The 16,039-nt window shown below is 42.5% G+C and overlaps 2 protein-coding genes across 21 annotated transcripts in view; both read left to right on the plus strand.

Moving 5' to 3' along the window:
- LOC129181311 (calcium-independent phospholipase A2-gamma-like) overlaps positions 1-9,994 on the plus strand; it is a 29,212-nt gene extending 19,218 nt beyond the window's left edge. For 2 of the 3 annotated variants that reach the window (XM_054776359.1, XM_054776361.1), the window contains exons 9-10: positions 6,509-6,704; positions 7,748-9,994. In XM_054776359.1, the coding sequence (XP_054632334.1) occupies positions 6,509-6,704; positions 7,748-8,010 (459 nt within the window). In that variant the 3' untranslated portion in view covers positions 8,011-9,994. Of the gene's footprint in view, positions 1-2,713; positions 3,041-6,508; positions 6,705-7,747 lie in introns of those variants that run through there. The other variant, XM_054776360.1, reaches the window with a different exon arrangement.
- Positions 9,995-10,343: 349 nt separating this feature from the next.
- Positions 10,344-16,039, plus strand: part of LOC129180975 (neuronal cell adhesion molecule-like) — a 110,365-nt gene continuing 104,669 nt past the window's right edge. For 5 of the 18 annotated variants that reach the window (XM_054775467.1, XM_054775477.1, XM_054775461.1 and 2 more), the window contains exon 1: positions 10,346-11,301. In XM_054775467.1, the coding sequence (XP_054631442.1) occupies positions 11,123-11,301 (179 nt within the window). In that variant the 5' untranslated portion in view covers positions 10,346-11,122. Of the gene's footprint in view, positions 11,302-16,039 lie in introns of all 18 variants that reach the window. The other 13 variants (XM_054775466.1, XM_054775460.1, XM_054775459.1 and 10 more) reach the window with 5 other exon arrangements.

Consider the following 16,039-nt stretch of genomic DNA (forward strand, 5'->3'; position numbering starts at 1 on the left):
GTGAACCGCAGCTCCCCCAGTACCGGCAACACTCATGCACGCTACCACCCCCTTGATGGGACTGTAGACACAAAACGGTGATCTTGCTGCTCACTCATGTTGCCAGATGTTTTCACAATAATGGCTGTGTGTTCTGACTACATCTACAGTATACTGCTGTACGACATGTACGCTGACTCCCCCCAACTATACCTTCCATTGCTGTTCCCCTGAGATACAGTACCATGAAAAATTTGAGATGCACGATATACAGTAGTACCTCGCATAACATAAACCTCCTTTTATATAAATTCCACTGAACATAAAGAATTTATGTAAAGTTTTTGCTTCGTATTACAGAAGAAATTCCATATAACAAAGCGTCAAGTCAGTGCAAGTTTTTTTTTTTTTCAATAAACTTTATTAATGCCTCAAGTCGGTGCAAGTTCAGACTAACACTTGGTGACACCTTCTGACACATCACACTCTCATTGGCTGATTATCGGGGCACCGCCTCCGCTCTCATCTCATTGGCTGAGTTATCCAGCACGTACGTGAGTTTGTGTGAGAGACAGGCTTCTTTCTTCAACCTACTTCCACTCCGTAGTCGCCCTGAAACTAACTTAAACAATTAAGTTAAGTTACAAATAAAAATTTTGCACACAGCATTATCGTGTAGTGTGGGTGTGCGTTTGTCTGTGAGACCAGCTGACACTTAGACTCTTGGAGTCGCGTTTCGATTCAGGCTAGTCCTCCTCCTCCTTCCTGCCTCCACTTGCGCTCCTGATCAAGACATCTCGTGAACGGTAGGATTGTTTTTGTTTTTCAGTTTTATTCATTTACAGTAATCTTATTACCTTATTTTATATTGATATGTTACTCTACTATGTTTATGCTAACATTTTCTTATATTTTCCCACCATATTTGGTGGACTTTGAATATTTTCAAGTGCCAAAGAGGTGAGTTTGGGAAGATCTTGGAACGGATTAGGCTGTTTACATGTATTTTACGCTTCGTATAACATAAACTCCCTATAACATAAAGGTTCTCGGAACGGATTATTTACGTTGTAGGGGCGTCTACTGTATTGTGTTAGAAAATGCATGGCTGGACGGCGCTGCAATGCTGCCTCTGTCCACCAGAGGGAGCTAGAGGAGCCCATATTTTTTCCAAACCAATACTGAGCTTCTCTGGGCGGCTATGGTACTGATGACTTTTTTTATATCTGCTTTTTAGATGTTGCAGATGTAAGTGTAGTTAGTGCACACGTGGAGGTCAGAAGGACGGGAACAACTCATGAAATATGATAACATGAGTACTACCACATCACTACTATCAGGAGAACCAGAGGCTAGAGGGGGAGGAGCCACCTGCTGTGGCCCAGCAAGGTGCACTGTATTCAGGCACACGCTCCGAGCAGCCATTGTGCCACTATGGAGGTCTCTGGCAAACCTTTTGCACTTTTCAAATGTTTCAGGTGGCTGATAAGGTTTTTTGTGTGCTTCATGGTTTTCTTCCCTTCATCGTGAAGCATCTGGTACAACTAGCACTCCAAATGTTTTCCTTGTAAAGTGAATGTTTGTTTCCAAGTGGGCTCAGGGGAAGTTAGGACAGGCCGTTAGCGTCACAGGCAGGAGGAAAAAGAAGCACCCCCACAGTACGGGTAATCTCGCCTCATTGGAGCGTTTTTTTAAATGATCATAGCTATTTTAATGTTATTGGATTGATAGGCGTGACATCATAATTCCCTCATATTGGCCCAATAATTATCATGTACCCATAATAATAATAATAATAATAATAACAATAGAAAAGCACTTGGGGCGTGCAGACCGCTGCCAAGCACCAAATAGTTCCCCCATATTGCGATTTACAGCATAAATATTATTCCTACATGTATTTGATCTCCATATTTAGATTCCTTGACCATGAAAACATAACATTAGCTGTTGGATTCATAGTGATATCAATATGACAAAAATGGCTGATGCTTTCAAAGATGCAACAAATTTGTTGGAACACAAACACAAAGGTGTGTGTTGCATGTTTATAGCTTCATTTGTTGTCTTCCTGTGATGGAAATTCCAAAAAAATTCCATGTTTCATATTCAGGATCATACTTGTAGTACCTGGAATGATTCCATGATCTGGATCAGTCTTTGATATTTTGTAGAACCTGCTGGAAACTTGTTTTCCAGGATCCAGACGGTGATCTGGATCACCCCCAAAATGTCATCAGTGCTTCCATCCTCCAATATCTCACAACTCCTGAAAATTTCATGCAATTTCCCTTTGGACCTTTTCAGTTATTTTGAACATAAACAAACAAACAGATAAACGCCGGCAAAAACATAACCTCCATGCTGCGCTTGGCCGACGCAATGATGATAATAATAACAATAATAAATCAGACATTCCCGCCTTGTATGGGTCGGTATATATTAATATGCAAGTGGGTCTTCTGCCTCTTCTCCTTGATTGCAGCTGGGAAATTAGAATGAAATTGCCTAGGAGATGAACCAGCAGACGGTGGAAATGAAAATGATGTTTAGTCAACTAATATGTACACAAAACCTCAAGCGAGTGTAGTTGGAGTAAATCTCGTCATGGCAGATGTGTGCAGGCAGATGAGGATGAATTGTTGTGGTCATGTGTGTCTCCATCGTTGCTTTCCCTGCCTGAGGCTTCTGTCCCGCTCAACCCTGATGAGTCCCGCCTCTTTTGTCAACCCAGGGAGATCATTTGAACCTCGCCGTGACCTTTTGCGGAAGATCCCAAAGGAAAGGAGGAATGGCCCAATTTGCCATGAAGACCTCTGACCTGGAAGTCCTAAGTGGCACCGCTTCCAACACTGACGACCTTGTCATCCTTTCCACCAGCATGTGGCCCTTTTTCTTCTCAACATAACACATGTGCTCTTCTTGGATGAAATGAATGAGCGGGCATTCGGGACTTGTGAATAGCTAGCATAGCCTGCTGCTAAGTCACCGCCGAGTGCTGCCTTCATGGACAACATAGCCAGAGGCCAAGTGGAATGACTCCAGCCGGGATTTGAACAGAGCACCAGATGCATGTATGTATGGTATGTATTTGTACTTTATTTATCCCACAGCGGGGAAATTCACTTGTTACAGCAGCAAGCAAGATACACAAGTAAAGAGTACAGTGTAGAGAATGCATATTGACTACAACATGGTTCAGGTGGTGCAGGTGTTGTAGAGCCTGACAGCGGTCAGTATGAAGGACCTGCGGAACCTCTCCTTCTTACACCGTGGGTGTAACAGTCTGCTGCTGAAGGAGCTGCTCAGGGAAACAACAGTGTCATGTAGCGGGTGAGAGGTGGTGTCCATGATGGATGTCAGCTTAGCCAACATCCTTCTCTCCCCCACTTCCTCCACGGAGTCCAGAGGACCGTCACACCAGCCCAGCTCATTCATCATGGCTTTGATTTTATTGCTCCCAAAGGGGGGGGCATTCTGAGGATAATGTCCAACTGAGGTGTGTGGCGTTGCGTGCTTTGCTCAGTGGCACCCCTGGAAGTGCTCAGGAACCCTCAGGTCCTTACCTGGAAATATGGCTTTTTGATTGGAGAGGTCGTCTCAGCGCTAGGGTGCAGCATTAAGCTGTGCCCACAGGAGGGGGAGAGATAGCGAGCTGAAAAGCCTTAAAGAAGAGGATGGAGTTTGTGGCTAATGGCGTCTGACGTACGCTCGGCCGTGAAATGACTTTTACTGATCCTGATGATAACGCCTCCTTTTCAGCTGAGCTCGGCAGGGAACCTTCAGAAAGCACCGTGAGGACAGGAGATAGACTTGGATCTACTTTAGAGTAGTCCGTGTGCAGCTTGCATAGGGACACAGATTTACTATCCACTGAAAATGAGTGGGCACACGGCCGTTATTGTGTAAACCATGAACGATCCTCTGATGTAAAATCACCAACCAACTCTCCTTTTAAAGATCCATCAGTGACAGCTTCATGCTCTCTAGCACTCTCATGTCCTTTTCCACCAAGGGCCACATACTCACATATGAAAGGACGCTAAGAAGTGAGGCATATTTCATCTCAGCTTTGCTTTGCTCTTTTTTTTCGTTTTTTGCTGTTTTTTTCCCAAATATTCCAACTTGCATCTTAAATGACGTGAACATAAGAAATTGAACACTCATTTTAGAAGAAGACACAATGAACCTAATCTAGTTAAATAATCGTAATCGTAATTTTTTTCGCAATTAAACTTTATTTCCATAATATTTTGACTTTTTTCTAACCCAGTTTTCCACAAATTACAACTTTTGTTTTGTTTTGTTTCTCATAATATTAAGACTGTACAAGAAAATAACATTTTTTTCTTTAAAATTTCAACTGTGTTGCTAAAATGACATTTTTATTCTCATAAAATTTTGACTTTTTTTCTCATTTTTTCTTAGTATTTTGGCTTTATTCTCAATAAATTACAGCTGTTTTTTCCATTTTGATCGTTGTTTTCTCACATTTTTCCAACAGTTCCAACTTTGTTCTTGTGAACTCTCTTCTCGTAATTATGACTTTATTTCTATAATATTTTAACTTTATTCCCATAATATGACATTCATTTTCCAAAAATGTTATTTGTTGTTGCGTTTGTTTCCCATAATAAAAATACTTAAAAAAAATGTATTTTATCTTCAATATTTCAACTTTATGCAGCTAAAATGATGGCAGTTATCCTTAAAATATTACAACCTTTTCTTGTTGGATCACAACGTTTTTCCTTGAGTATTTTGACTTGATTCCTGTAAAATTACTGATGATTTTCCATTTTTGCTATTTATTTATTAATTTTCTTGTTTAAATTATAGTTTTAGAATGGTGCCACGTACCACTAATGACCCCGGGCCACACTTTGGACACCCCTGGTCTATGTGGTGCTTCTTCACGCTGAATCCTGTATCCTGAGTGCAACTGACCTCGGCCTTGCATTGTGCTTTTGACTTGAATTCATCCCCGGTGAAAGCAAAGACGGTTTGTCCTAAGTGACCCGCGGTTTGCTCCTTAACTTGTCTTTCAGGACAGGCTGATTGAGAATGTGTCCGCGGGCCGTGATGCCCCTGCCAGCATGTCCTCACTCTCGCTTCATCCTCTCATTAACGCTGTTGTTTGCCCGTGAAGGCTGCACAGAAGCGTAGTAGATACCTCGGATAAAGTTGGTACACACCAGTCCCTCAGAGGAAGAACTTCTCAGAAGTTTCTTAATTAGTGGCCCGCGACTCACTTCACTGAGCAGCAGCCCTGGAATGGAGGCAAGCTGGAGCGTTGTACACGTCTAATGATCTCATTGGCCAAAAAGTCAGAATGTGTAAAAACACTGTTTTGAAATTTGAAGAGAATGAAGAAGTACGAGAAAACATGTGCTGGAAATATAAGACACAACGTCACAAGATAAAAAGCACTACTATGAGAACAAAAATGCAGTTTTAAGAGCGTGGAGTTGTCCTTTTTTGAGGAAAAAAAAGCATTGTATGACAAACATTCGAAGAACCCCCAAATAAGTCATAACTTTATGCTACGAGGACGTAGTCAGAATTTGACAAGGAAAAAAAGGTTGTTTTAAGACAGTGAGTTGTCACTTTTTGAGGAAAAAAAGCACAATATGGTATAAAAATTTTCAAAACGTCGTATCTTTAGGCTGCGAGTGCAGGATTCCTTATTTAGAAATGGATTATTTTGGTAGTTAGAGCATAGAACACTTGTTTACCACCCAAATACACTTTTTAACATGATTAGAGGCCTCTAGACATGAAATAACACCCCCATAGTCACCTTTACACTCCTATTACCCAATACAGTAGACATAATAAGAGAAAATAAGACATAAATAAGACTTGTGCTTGTGTATGTGTTGCTGTGAATTTGTTCCATTGGGGGGGTCGCACGTCTGGACCACCTTCCCAGATGATTGGTGGACTTTTGTCCTGGTGTCATCTATTATTTTGTCGGTCACACTGTGCAGCACGACAGGATGCATCCATGTTGTGGCCGCCCACCCCCAGGCTGCCCCCAATGCATGCATGGCCCATATGCTGTGAGAGACATGACGATTGAACAGCAATACTGTGGGCATAAACTTGCAATTAACCACCACAGTCACATAAACAAGCTCTCATCAACCCCTCCCAAGACACTTGGGGGAGGGGCCCGCCACTCCCAGCCCCCCAGCCTGGCCTCTTTAATGAGGGCTGGCCCCTGCGTGTTTGATCCTGTTTCCAACCCTGCAGCCCTGCAAGCCTCATGCCTATTCATCAGCACCCCCCCCCCCCTCCCCCCTCCCCCATTGCCTTGGGAGGGATATGGATCCAAAGCAAAAGCACTCCTGGGCGCTTGTTCGATATCAAAGTGGCGCTGACGGGAAGTTTGAGCAAAGGCAAGAAGAAGAAGAGAAGAGTTTGACTTTGTGCTTTGTGGTCTGCCGCCATATTGATCTCCTTAAGCATGTCTCCTGTCCACTCTGCAAACCTGCACATGCCCATCACATCATCTTGTTGTGTGCAGGACGGAGGGCTGCTCATTAACAACCCCACAGCGCTGGCCATCCACGAGTGCAAGTGTGTGTGGCCCGACACCCCCCTGGAGTGTGTGGTCTCGCTGGGCACGGGACGTTTGGAAGCTACGGGAAAGAACAGCGCCCCCTATACCAGCCTCAAGACGAAAATCAACAACGTCATCAGCAGCGCCACTGACACTGAAGGTACTGCTACTATTGGGGAGGGAGGGGGGGTCTCATAAACAACCTGTATCAACAGCAGAAAGTACCCACGTAAATACTCATGGACTAACACCCCCCTTTCCGCAAAGTAGGATTCCTTAGAAATGGAATATTGTGGTAGTTGGAGCATAGAAAACCTGTTTACCACCTTCTAAATACACTTTCGAACATCATTAGAGCCCTCTAGACATGAAATATAGTCACCTTTGCACTCCTGTTACCAATATAGTAGACATAAGAGAAAATAAGACACATAAGACAAGTAAACTTAGGGTATAACACCTTCTAAATACACTTTCTAACATGATTAGAGCCCTCTAAACATAACATAATACGCCCATAGTCACCTTTACGCTCCTATTACCCATTATAGTTCACATAATAAGAGAAAATAAGACATAGAAAACCTGTTTACTACCTTCTAAATACACTTTTGAGCATTATTAGAGCCCTCTAGACATGAAATAACACCCCTATAGTCACCTTTACGCTGCTATTACCCAATATTGTTCACATAATAAGACCTAAATAAGACTTGTGCTTGCGTTTGTTGCTGTAAAGCTGTTTTGTTTGGGGGTGGACAGGAAGTGAGGTTGAGTTTTATCTGGGCGTGGCTTACAGCAGCAACGGTGGCACTTGTTGGGAATCATTGTGCCTGTTGTGAGATCATTCAAAGCCGCAATAAAAGCCTGTTGTTCTGGTGCTTGTATGTCTCAGCCAACATTACTGACACCTAGTGGCCAGTGTACAACACTACATATCATCACAACCTCTTTCAGTGCATCTTAATGATGAAAGTATAAAAGTCTCCAAAAGGGTGCCAGACGCTATTTACGTCTGGCAACGTACTCTGTTGTACACATGTTGTCCTCCTGGGCTCGGCCAAGTAGCAGCAGCATATCATGAAGAAGCTTACTCCAGATGCCTGACACTTTCACATATTTCTCTTCAATATGCATAAAAATCTCACCTGAATTTAAAAACGCATGCAAAATAGCCCCACCTTCTCCCATGTTGTGCTGCAGAGGTCCACGCCATGCTGGACGGCTTCCTGCCCGCCGACACGTACTTCCGCTTCAACCCCTACGTGAGCGAAGACATCTCCATCGATGACAACCGCCAGGAGAAACTGAGCCTACTGCAGGCCGAGGGCGTCCGCTACCTGGAGAGGAACGAGCACAAGCTGAGGAAGGCGGCCTGCATCCTCACCAGAGAGAAAGGCTCGGGCCGGAGACTGGCAGAGTGGATCAGGACCGCGGGTGACATGTATAGCTCCTTCAAGCTCTAGACGCCGTGCCAAGCACCCCACGTGGCCCTCGACAACACTGTGTGAACATTGAAAGCTTTGGTTTATTCAAATAATACTCCCGCTTCTTAAGGTAATACAAGCACACCCTTTACCTTTCACAGCGACATTCAAAGAGCCGCTTGTTTTGAAAATAATCACATCGGTTTTCAATCATTGTTTTGGGATTGACTTGACCGGTCCTGTGGTGCTGTTTTCCTGTTTAACTGGACCTTTTCTACTCCAGCCCCAATTCATTTTTTATTTCATTTCAAAAAAGATTTTGCCAGCACTTTTTAAAATAAAAAAATAAACTTTTCTTTTTCGTTTGTTTCTATTTTAATATTTACTTTTAAAAAAATCTGGTTCACCTGCAACACTGTACAGGACAAGACTGTAAAGCAGGGGTGTCCAAATTGCGGTCCAGGGGCCGTTTGTGTCTGCGGCACATTCTAAAAATATCATTCAACAAAGAAAATTAAAACAAGACAGAAAAAATTGAAAAATTAGTAGTAATTTTATATGAACAAAGTTAAAATATTAAGAAAGAATAGTTGTAATCTAACAAGAAAGCCTAATTTTATGAGAATAACATTATTAGGACAATTGGACATCTTAGCATAGCTTAGTAGCACAAAGTTGAAATATTCAAGAAAATTAACAAAGAATATTATGACAAACAAAACATAAAAAGTTGTAATTTTTGGAAAATTTGGTTGTGGAAAAAGTTATGTTATGAGAATAAAGTAAAAACATGGGAATAAAGTCCTACGTCATTACAAGACTGCTGTAATTTTACGAGAATTAAATCAAAATATTAAAAGAAAAAAATTGTAATCTAACAAGGCAAAAAAAGTCACATTTTTGTGAATGAACTTAATTTTATGGGCAAAAATAATGTCATTTTAGTTGAAATGTTCAAGAAATATATATATATTTCAATTGTAATATGAGAAACACACAAAATAAAGTTATAATATGGAAAAGAAAAGAAGAAATTGAATACTTGGAAAAAACAGCACAAATGGGGAAAAAAGAGCTGAGATTCACTTTTTTCTTGAAATAAATATAACTTAGCATATCTATACAATAAACATCTGGAATTTGAGGAGAAGAAAGTTGTAATATTATGAAGAAAAAAGATGTCATTTTAGTAGCATTGAGTCCCAATTATTAAAGAAAAATATGTTACTTTTTTAAAAAGTTGAAATATAAGTTGCAAACAAAACCAACTAAGGTTGCGACTTTGGGAACATTATACGTTGGGAATAAAGGCAGAATATTACGAGAAAAAAAAAGATTATTCAAGAAGAAAGTTGAAATATTTGGAAATGAAATATATTTGGAAAATTCAACAAATCAAAAATGAGAAGAAAAGGTCCAAAAGAGTGAAGTTGATATGAATATGTGACAATCTATGTGACAAAGTTGAGATGAATATATAGATGTTAGCATATCTACAGTACATGTGGTACTTTACTAAATATCATCCTTTCATTTTTCACGATGTGGCCCTCACTGGTAGAAAAGCCTTTGACACCCCTGCTGTAAAGAATGTTAAAAAAGTAATGGAAATTCATGTAAGCTTTATATAAATTTGCATGTATGAATTGCAGCTTCTTGAAAATGGACAAATATGTAAATAGGCAGAATATTCCACATTTCATGCACAAAAGAAAAACAGAGTGGACCTCAAACTGTAAATATAGATGTTCTACTTTTGTATTAGCTTAATTTTACGAGCCTGTTTGGATGTGTACTTCACTCTTTAGTGTCTTTGAGTAGGCAGGTACTGGACTGCATCATTACTGTGCCATGCAGGCTCGTCAAGGACCAGTACTGCAGTAGTGCAGTCATGCCAAATATTTTTCAACAGCTCCATTCTTCCGCTGTCTGTGCCCATGAAAAGAACAGCGTTTGTGTGTGTAGTGTTGAGTATGGAAATAAAACCCATCATTGAGTGATGTCATGAGGAGCAATTGCACAACATCTGGTTGAATTCTGCTTGAATTCTCTTGACTCAAGGAAAATGAAAAAGTATATGGCATTAAAACTACAGTATATATCCTGTATACAAGTACTTATGTTTGCCATCTGAGAAGATGATATACTTTGTTTTTGGTGCCTAACCGTCCCCAAGTATGTTAGTGCGCGTGTGAATGTATAAATTAGAGGCGTTAACTTCCGTTTCTTTGTAGAATACTTGTATTCAATTACAGCGCAGCCTTGACACATCCAATATGGCGGGGACGTTGACGTGTAGCGGATGCCAGCCTGTGAGGCTGTGCAAGTGTACGTTGGTAAACCTCGCTCCCTCTGCCTTAGAGCTGCGCTGAACACGCGGTCGACAGTTCGGGCTTTGGCCGTAAGGTCACCGCTCTCGCCTCCAATTACGAAGGTCCTGTGTGCGGGCAGTGCGAAGCAAGGCGGCTTACAGACGTATGCTCATTACGTATGTGTGTGTTTGTCACTACATATCCATTTTTTTGTTTTTTATTTTTACAATTTCATGGCGCCCGTGATGGGAGCGGAGGTGAGTAAGTTAACGAGCTAACGGACACCGATACCCATGAGTCCCGATTCAGTAACAACAAAAATCGCGATTTTAAACGACTCGTTCGTGACTCGCACATCTCAGAGCCAATTCGCTAACAAATAAAGATATGACAGTCCACTATTTGTTTCACTTTACTTATTGAAATTTGTATTGGCTTTTTGGCGTGTTCAGGTGTGATTGAAGCATTCTCCCTGCTCTCCTATTAAACATAGTACGTTGTCTTTCGTCATCCAGGAACCAGAAGTCCAAACCGAAAGTAGCCAGCTAGCTAACCCACGGACAAACAACAAGACCGCTTTTAAAGAATGTATATTTTATCGATAGGGCGTAAATCTAACAGTATACTTCATGAAAACGGTGATTTTATAGCACAGTAACTATATTTCTGCTCATTACAAAAACAGAACTTTTCAATTTTTTGAGGTGTCGTTTTTTCAAATCAAATTCCCAAACTCGTCCAGCAGTTGACCATCTAACGAGTCTGCAGGCAGATAAATTAATATTTGGATGATATTTTTTTTCTAATCTTCACCATGAGCGCGCACCCGAGAGAGCCACATGCGCGCTCCCGCCAGTGTGAGTTTGAATGCGCCTGTGCGTGTTTGTGTGCGTGTGTGTAGTAGGGAGGAGAGCCGAGCAGGAAGGCAGGAGAGGGATTCTATCCAGAGAGGAGGAAGCAGAGCATCGCCACGAGTGGACACGCTGAATGAAGACTCCCGTCAAGGAAGACGAAGAAGGTGAGTCCACCCACCCGCTCTTCATCTTGTCTTCACAAGTGATTTGATTTTGCATGGACGGTGTTCGACTGTCAAAGAGTTTGTGCAGCAGCTTTCTTTGCCTGAGCATGCTGCTGCTGCTGCTGCTGCTGCTGCTGCTGCTGCTGCTGCTGCTGCTGCAAAAGCGACCGATGACATGCGGAGCTCTCCTCCTCGCCTTTCACCATGTTGACTTTCATTTCATTCGTGGCGTCTTTTGGCTGTAGAGAGCAAGTGCACAGCATATGTTATTGTTTACATTGTGTGCTCGGCTAAGTAAACACGACTTTCATGCACACTGCCACTGCCATTCATTGGTGATTCAGCAAATCTGTGGATTTTTTGGTTAAAAACAAAGACTCCAAAAATACTTGAGAAAGGACACCCTAAGTCAGGGGCTGGGAGAGCCATGTATTAAAATGTATTCTTATGAGAGCCACATCATATGCAACTAAATGAACAACTAAACCAACAATTTTACAATATGCCAAGCCGATGAATTCATTCTTTTTATACCGAAGCTAATCAATAATAAATAAATAAAATACTTTTTACCATGAATGTGACTTCTGGTGCTGCAAGGTTTTGCGCCTTACTCCGTATCTTTCTTTTCACCATCTTCTTTGTCAAAAAGAAGAATTAGCTAGCTGACTTTGATTAAAAGGAGGGATGTTTACTTCTTGATGACCCGGCTAGGCTCCCAAGTTATACAGCAATAATCAAGTTTTGGTGTCTGACCCGTAAAATATCCTAAGGACAGCTGACATTGGCTCTGGCCACCCGCATTGCGGTAGAAATTGGATGGATGGATTGAAATGCATAAGAATGTTGGATGTTTTGAAGGTTATTTTTAACACTGTGATTTCTGTAACGTTTTACTTTAAAATGTTTTTGATCATGTTAAGAAACGTCTGACAGCCGCATGCAGCCAACAAAAGAGCCACATCTGGCTCCCGAGCCGCAGGTTCCCTACCTCTGCCCTAAGTGGATCATAATTTATAAATAGGTGCAGCGTACATGTACTGTACCACAATTTTCACATCTCAAGCGGTGAGATTTCACACGTTGTTCGGCGGTCCCTGAAAGCACCATGGATGTGTGGCCGTGAAACGCAAACCTTTGTTTGTCTGCGTTAGCAACAGGTGCATTCATGGTAACATGTAATTCTTTTAGTATTTTGGGAACTGCCTCCTTGGGTGGATTGATTTGACATACACTCAACACAAATATAAACGCAACACTTTTGTTTTTGCTCCCATTTTTGATGAGATGAACTCAAAGATGTAAAACTTTTTCCACATCCACAATATCAGCATTTCTCACCAATATTGTTGACAAATGTGTCTAAATGTGTGATAGTGAGCACTTCTCTTTTGCTGAGATCATCCATCCCACCTCACAGGTGTGCATATCAACATGCTGATTAGTGACAGGTGGGCCTTAGACTGCCCACAATAAAAGGCCACTCTGAAATGTGCAGTTTTATCACACAGCACAATGCCACAGATGTGGTAAGATTTGAGGGAGCGTGCAGTTGGCATCTGACAGCAGGAATGTCAACCAGAGCTGTTGCTCGTGTGTTGAATGTTCATTTCTCTATTTCTCTATAAGCCGTCTCCAAAGGCGTCTCAGAGGATTTGGCAGCACATTCAACCAGCCTCACGACTGTAGACCACGTGTAACCACACCATCCCAGGACCTCCACATCCAGCATGTTCACCTCCAAGATGGTCTGAGACCAGCCACTCGGACAGCTGCTGAAACAATCGGTTTGCTTAACCAAAGAATTTCTCCAAAAACTGTCAGAAACCGTCCCAGTGAAGCTCGTCTGCTTGCTCGTCGTCATCATTGGGGTCTCGACCTGACTCCAGTTTGTCATCGTTACCGACTTGAGTGGGCAAATGCTCACATTCGATGGGGTCTGGCACGTCTCTTCATGGATGAATCCCAGTTTATACTGTTCAGGCCAGATGGCAGGGAAAACAAAACTGCACATTTCAGAGTGGCCTTTTATTGTGGGCAGTCTAAGGCCCACCTGTCACTAATCAGCATGTTGATATGCACACAATAATAATAACAATGTGCTTCATAAGCAGCTCACATGATGCAAATGGAGCCTTGCTGGTGTTTCCCATGACGTGCATTCTCAGCTGCCTCTTTTTATCTGTTTTTATATGTTTAGAAGGCACAGAAAAGAGAAAGACGTGTGTTCATGTCTCACATAAGGATTGTGGGTGATGGGAAAAAATTCCAAAAAAAGCGCACTTTTCCTTTTAATCCTCAAAGTTTGACCCCCCATAGGTGAGAATGACTTGAAAGTTCTCCCACAGCTTGATGCGCTCTACGAAACACCCACTGTGGAATTTGGTGGACACCTTTAGGGGACTGACTAAGGTTGTTTGGAAAACATGGCTAACATGAAGCTAATTGTCAATGAGCCACAGAGCATTTGTGTAATGATGACACACCTGTGATGGCGTGTGCGTTGCGTGTTTGCTTGCATGTTGTGTTGCTGTGGTAGCGTGTCAGATTGAGACATAAACTGTATTGTGATGACGTTTGTTTGTTGACAGCAAAGCCTCTGCACACAAATCCCTCACGTCCCTTTTTTCTAAGCTGATTTGCTAGTCCACGTTTTTAATTCCCCCTCATGTTCATATCGCCACCCGTCCACGTCAACACATCCTCCCCCCTCGAGGTCCACCAACAACAAACCTTACCAAACAACTGCATTTTCCCAGTCTAAGCCCCCCCCCCATCTCTCATCCCTCTGTCTGGTCAAAAAGGGTGGGGTTTGAGTGTGGGGGCGCCCTCACGATCATACACCCTCCTCTTTTCTCGCATCTTCCCGCTCATCCACCTTACTCACACACACACGGTGAGGGGCCACACACTTTCACCGCTTGCTCAAATAGACACATTCATGACAATGCTAATGACCCCCCCCCGTCATTGTTCCGGCTGCTCTCTCGACGCACTGACACACTTTCTTGTCATGTTTGTGCACCCCCAGCAAACTACTGTTATTCTGCGTAAGACGTTACTGGTGTCGTAGAAATAAAGATGTATGTTTGCTGGTGCTTTGCTTGGTGGTGGCTTCAGCTGATATCAGACACCAAGAAGTAGATGGTGACCTACATCGTAACTTTCACCGTTCAGTGGGGGAGATTTGCATAAACCAGGGATTATCAGGACACACGTTGGGGTTATTGTCAGTGCACCCGTCACTTCACCCCACCGATGGCCTGAAAACCTAACACTGGTGCCGTGTGCCTGTGGGGGCTGTGGGAAAAGCTTGGGTGTTGGAGGGGAAAATGCCACCAATTTCAGTCCGTGGGTTGGCGATGGCATGCAGACTGCCTTCTTCTGTAAGCAGCCCGTCTGTGGCCTGGGGACCCCCCCCAACCTCAGGCCGAGACAAAGTGTCTCATAGAGGAGAGTCACTGGCGGTGACGTGGATGACATCATCTCTCAGGGGAACTCAGAGGAAAGTTATGTGATGATTTGTTGGTTCAACAGTACAGTCCTCTTCCAGAATGTTTTGGAATGGTAACCCCTCATCTTCTGGCTTGGGCTTCGTTGTGTCCTTCCACTCAAAGGTCAGTGGATGACGTGTCTCAGGTACCAGAAGGAAAGTACCTAAAAGCTGGTCCAGTACTGATCAGCTGTTTAGTACGTTTCTCAGCTATCTACATCCATCCATCTTCTACCACTATACCACAGTCGGGTAGCGAAGGCAGCAGCCTACGCAGGGAAGCCCAGACTTTCCTGTCCCCGGCCTTCTACTGGTTGAATGTGCCTTGAGCACCTCCCCAGGGACGCGTCCGAGAGGCATCCTGACCGGTTGCCCGAGCCGCCTCATCTGGCTCCTCTCAATGCGGAGGAGCAGAGCTTCTACTCCAGGCTTCTCCCGGATGACTAGGATGATTAGGGAACTAAGCAAGTGGTAAGATTCTTGGATGTATCTGTAATGTTTTGATAGCAGATGCTAACTGGACATAATACTTTGAAGTGTGTGTCATGCTACTCAGGTTATGTTCGCAAATATTGAGGAATGATGTCAACTACTTTGATTTCCTGCACACTTTGAAAGTGTGGATGTGAAATACTAATCATTATATTTAGTATAGCAGTTTCAAAGTTCACCGCTTAGATTTTATACATACGTTACAATATCTGTTTTATAGTGAGACCATGTCGACTTGTAAGTTGCATGCAAAAAAAGTGTGTGCACCCCTGATATACAATGTACATAAATAGATAGATATTTAGAAATATAGGAACTGTATCATACATTTACAGGTTTGTAAATAGATTTCCTATGTTTACAGTAAAAGGTAGATTTTTGGCACTTGGTCAAGTAGTTCACAGACTGAAAGAGTGCGAGCACCCCTACTTTCGAGCCACGGTACTCTACGCAATGAGGAAAGCAATTCTCGCAAGTGTTGTACACAGCGGGAAGTAAAAAAGAACAAGTCTTCTATTCTCTTATTATGCCTACTATGTTGGGTAATAGGAGCGTAAAGGTGTCTGTCGGGGGGTTATTTCATCTAGAGGGCTCTAATCATGTTAAAAAGCATATGTAGAAGGTCATAAACAGGTTTTCTATGCTCTAACTATGAAAATATGCTGTTTATAAATAAGGAATCCACTTTGTCGAAATTCACTTATCACGGTCTGGTCTGGAACCAATTCACCGCCATAAATGAGGGATTATCCA

This window comes from Dunckerocampus dactyliophorus, chromosome 5 (assembly GCF_027744805.1).
Source record: "Dunckerocampus dactyliophorus isolate RoL2022-P2 chromosome 5, RoL_Ddac_1.1, whole genome shotgun sequence".
NCBI lineage: Eukaryota > Metazoa > Chordata > Actinopteri > Syngnathiformes > Syngnathidae > Dunckerocampus > Dunckerocampus dactyliophorus.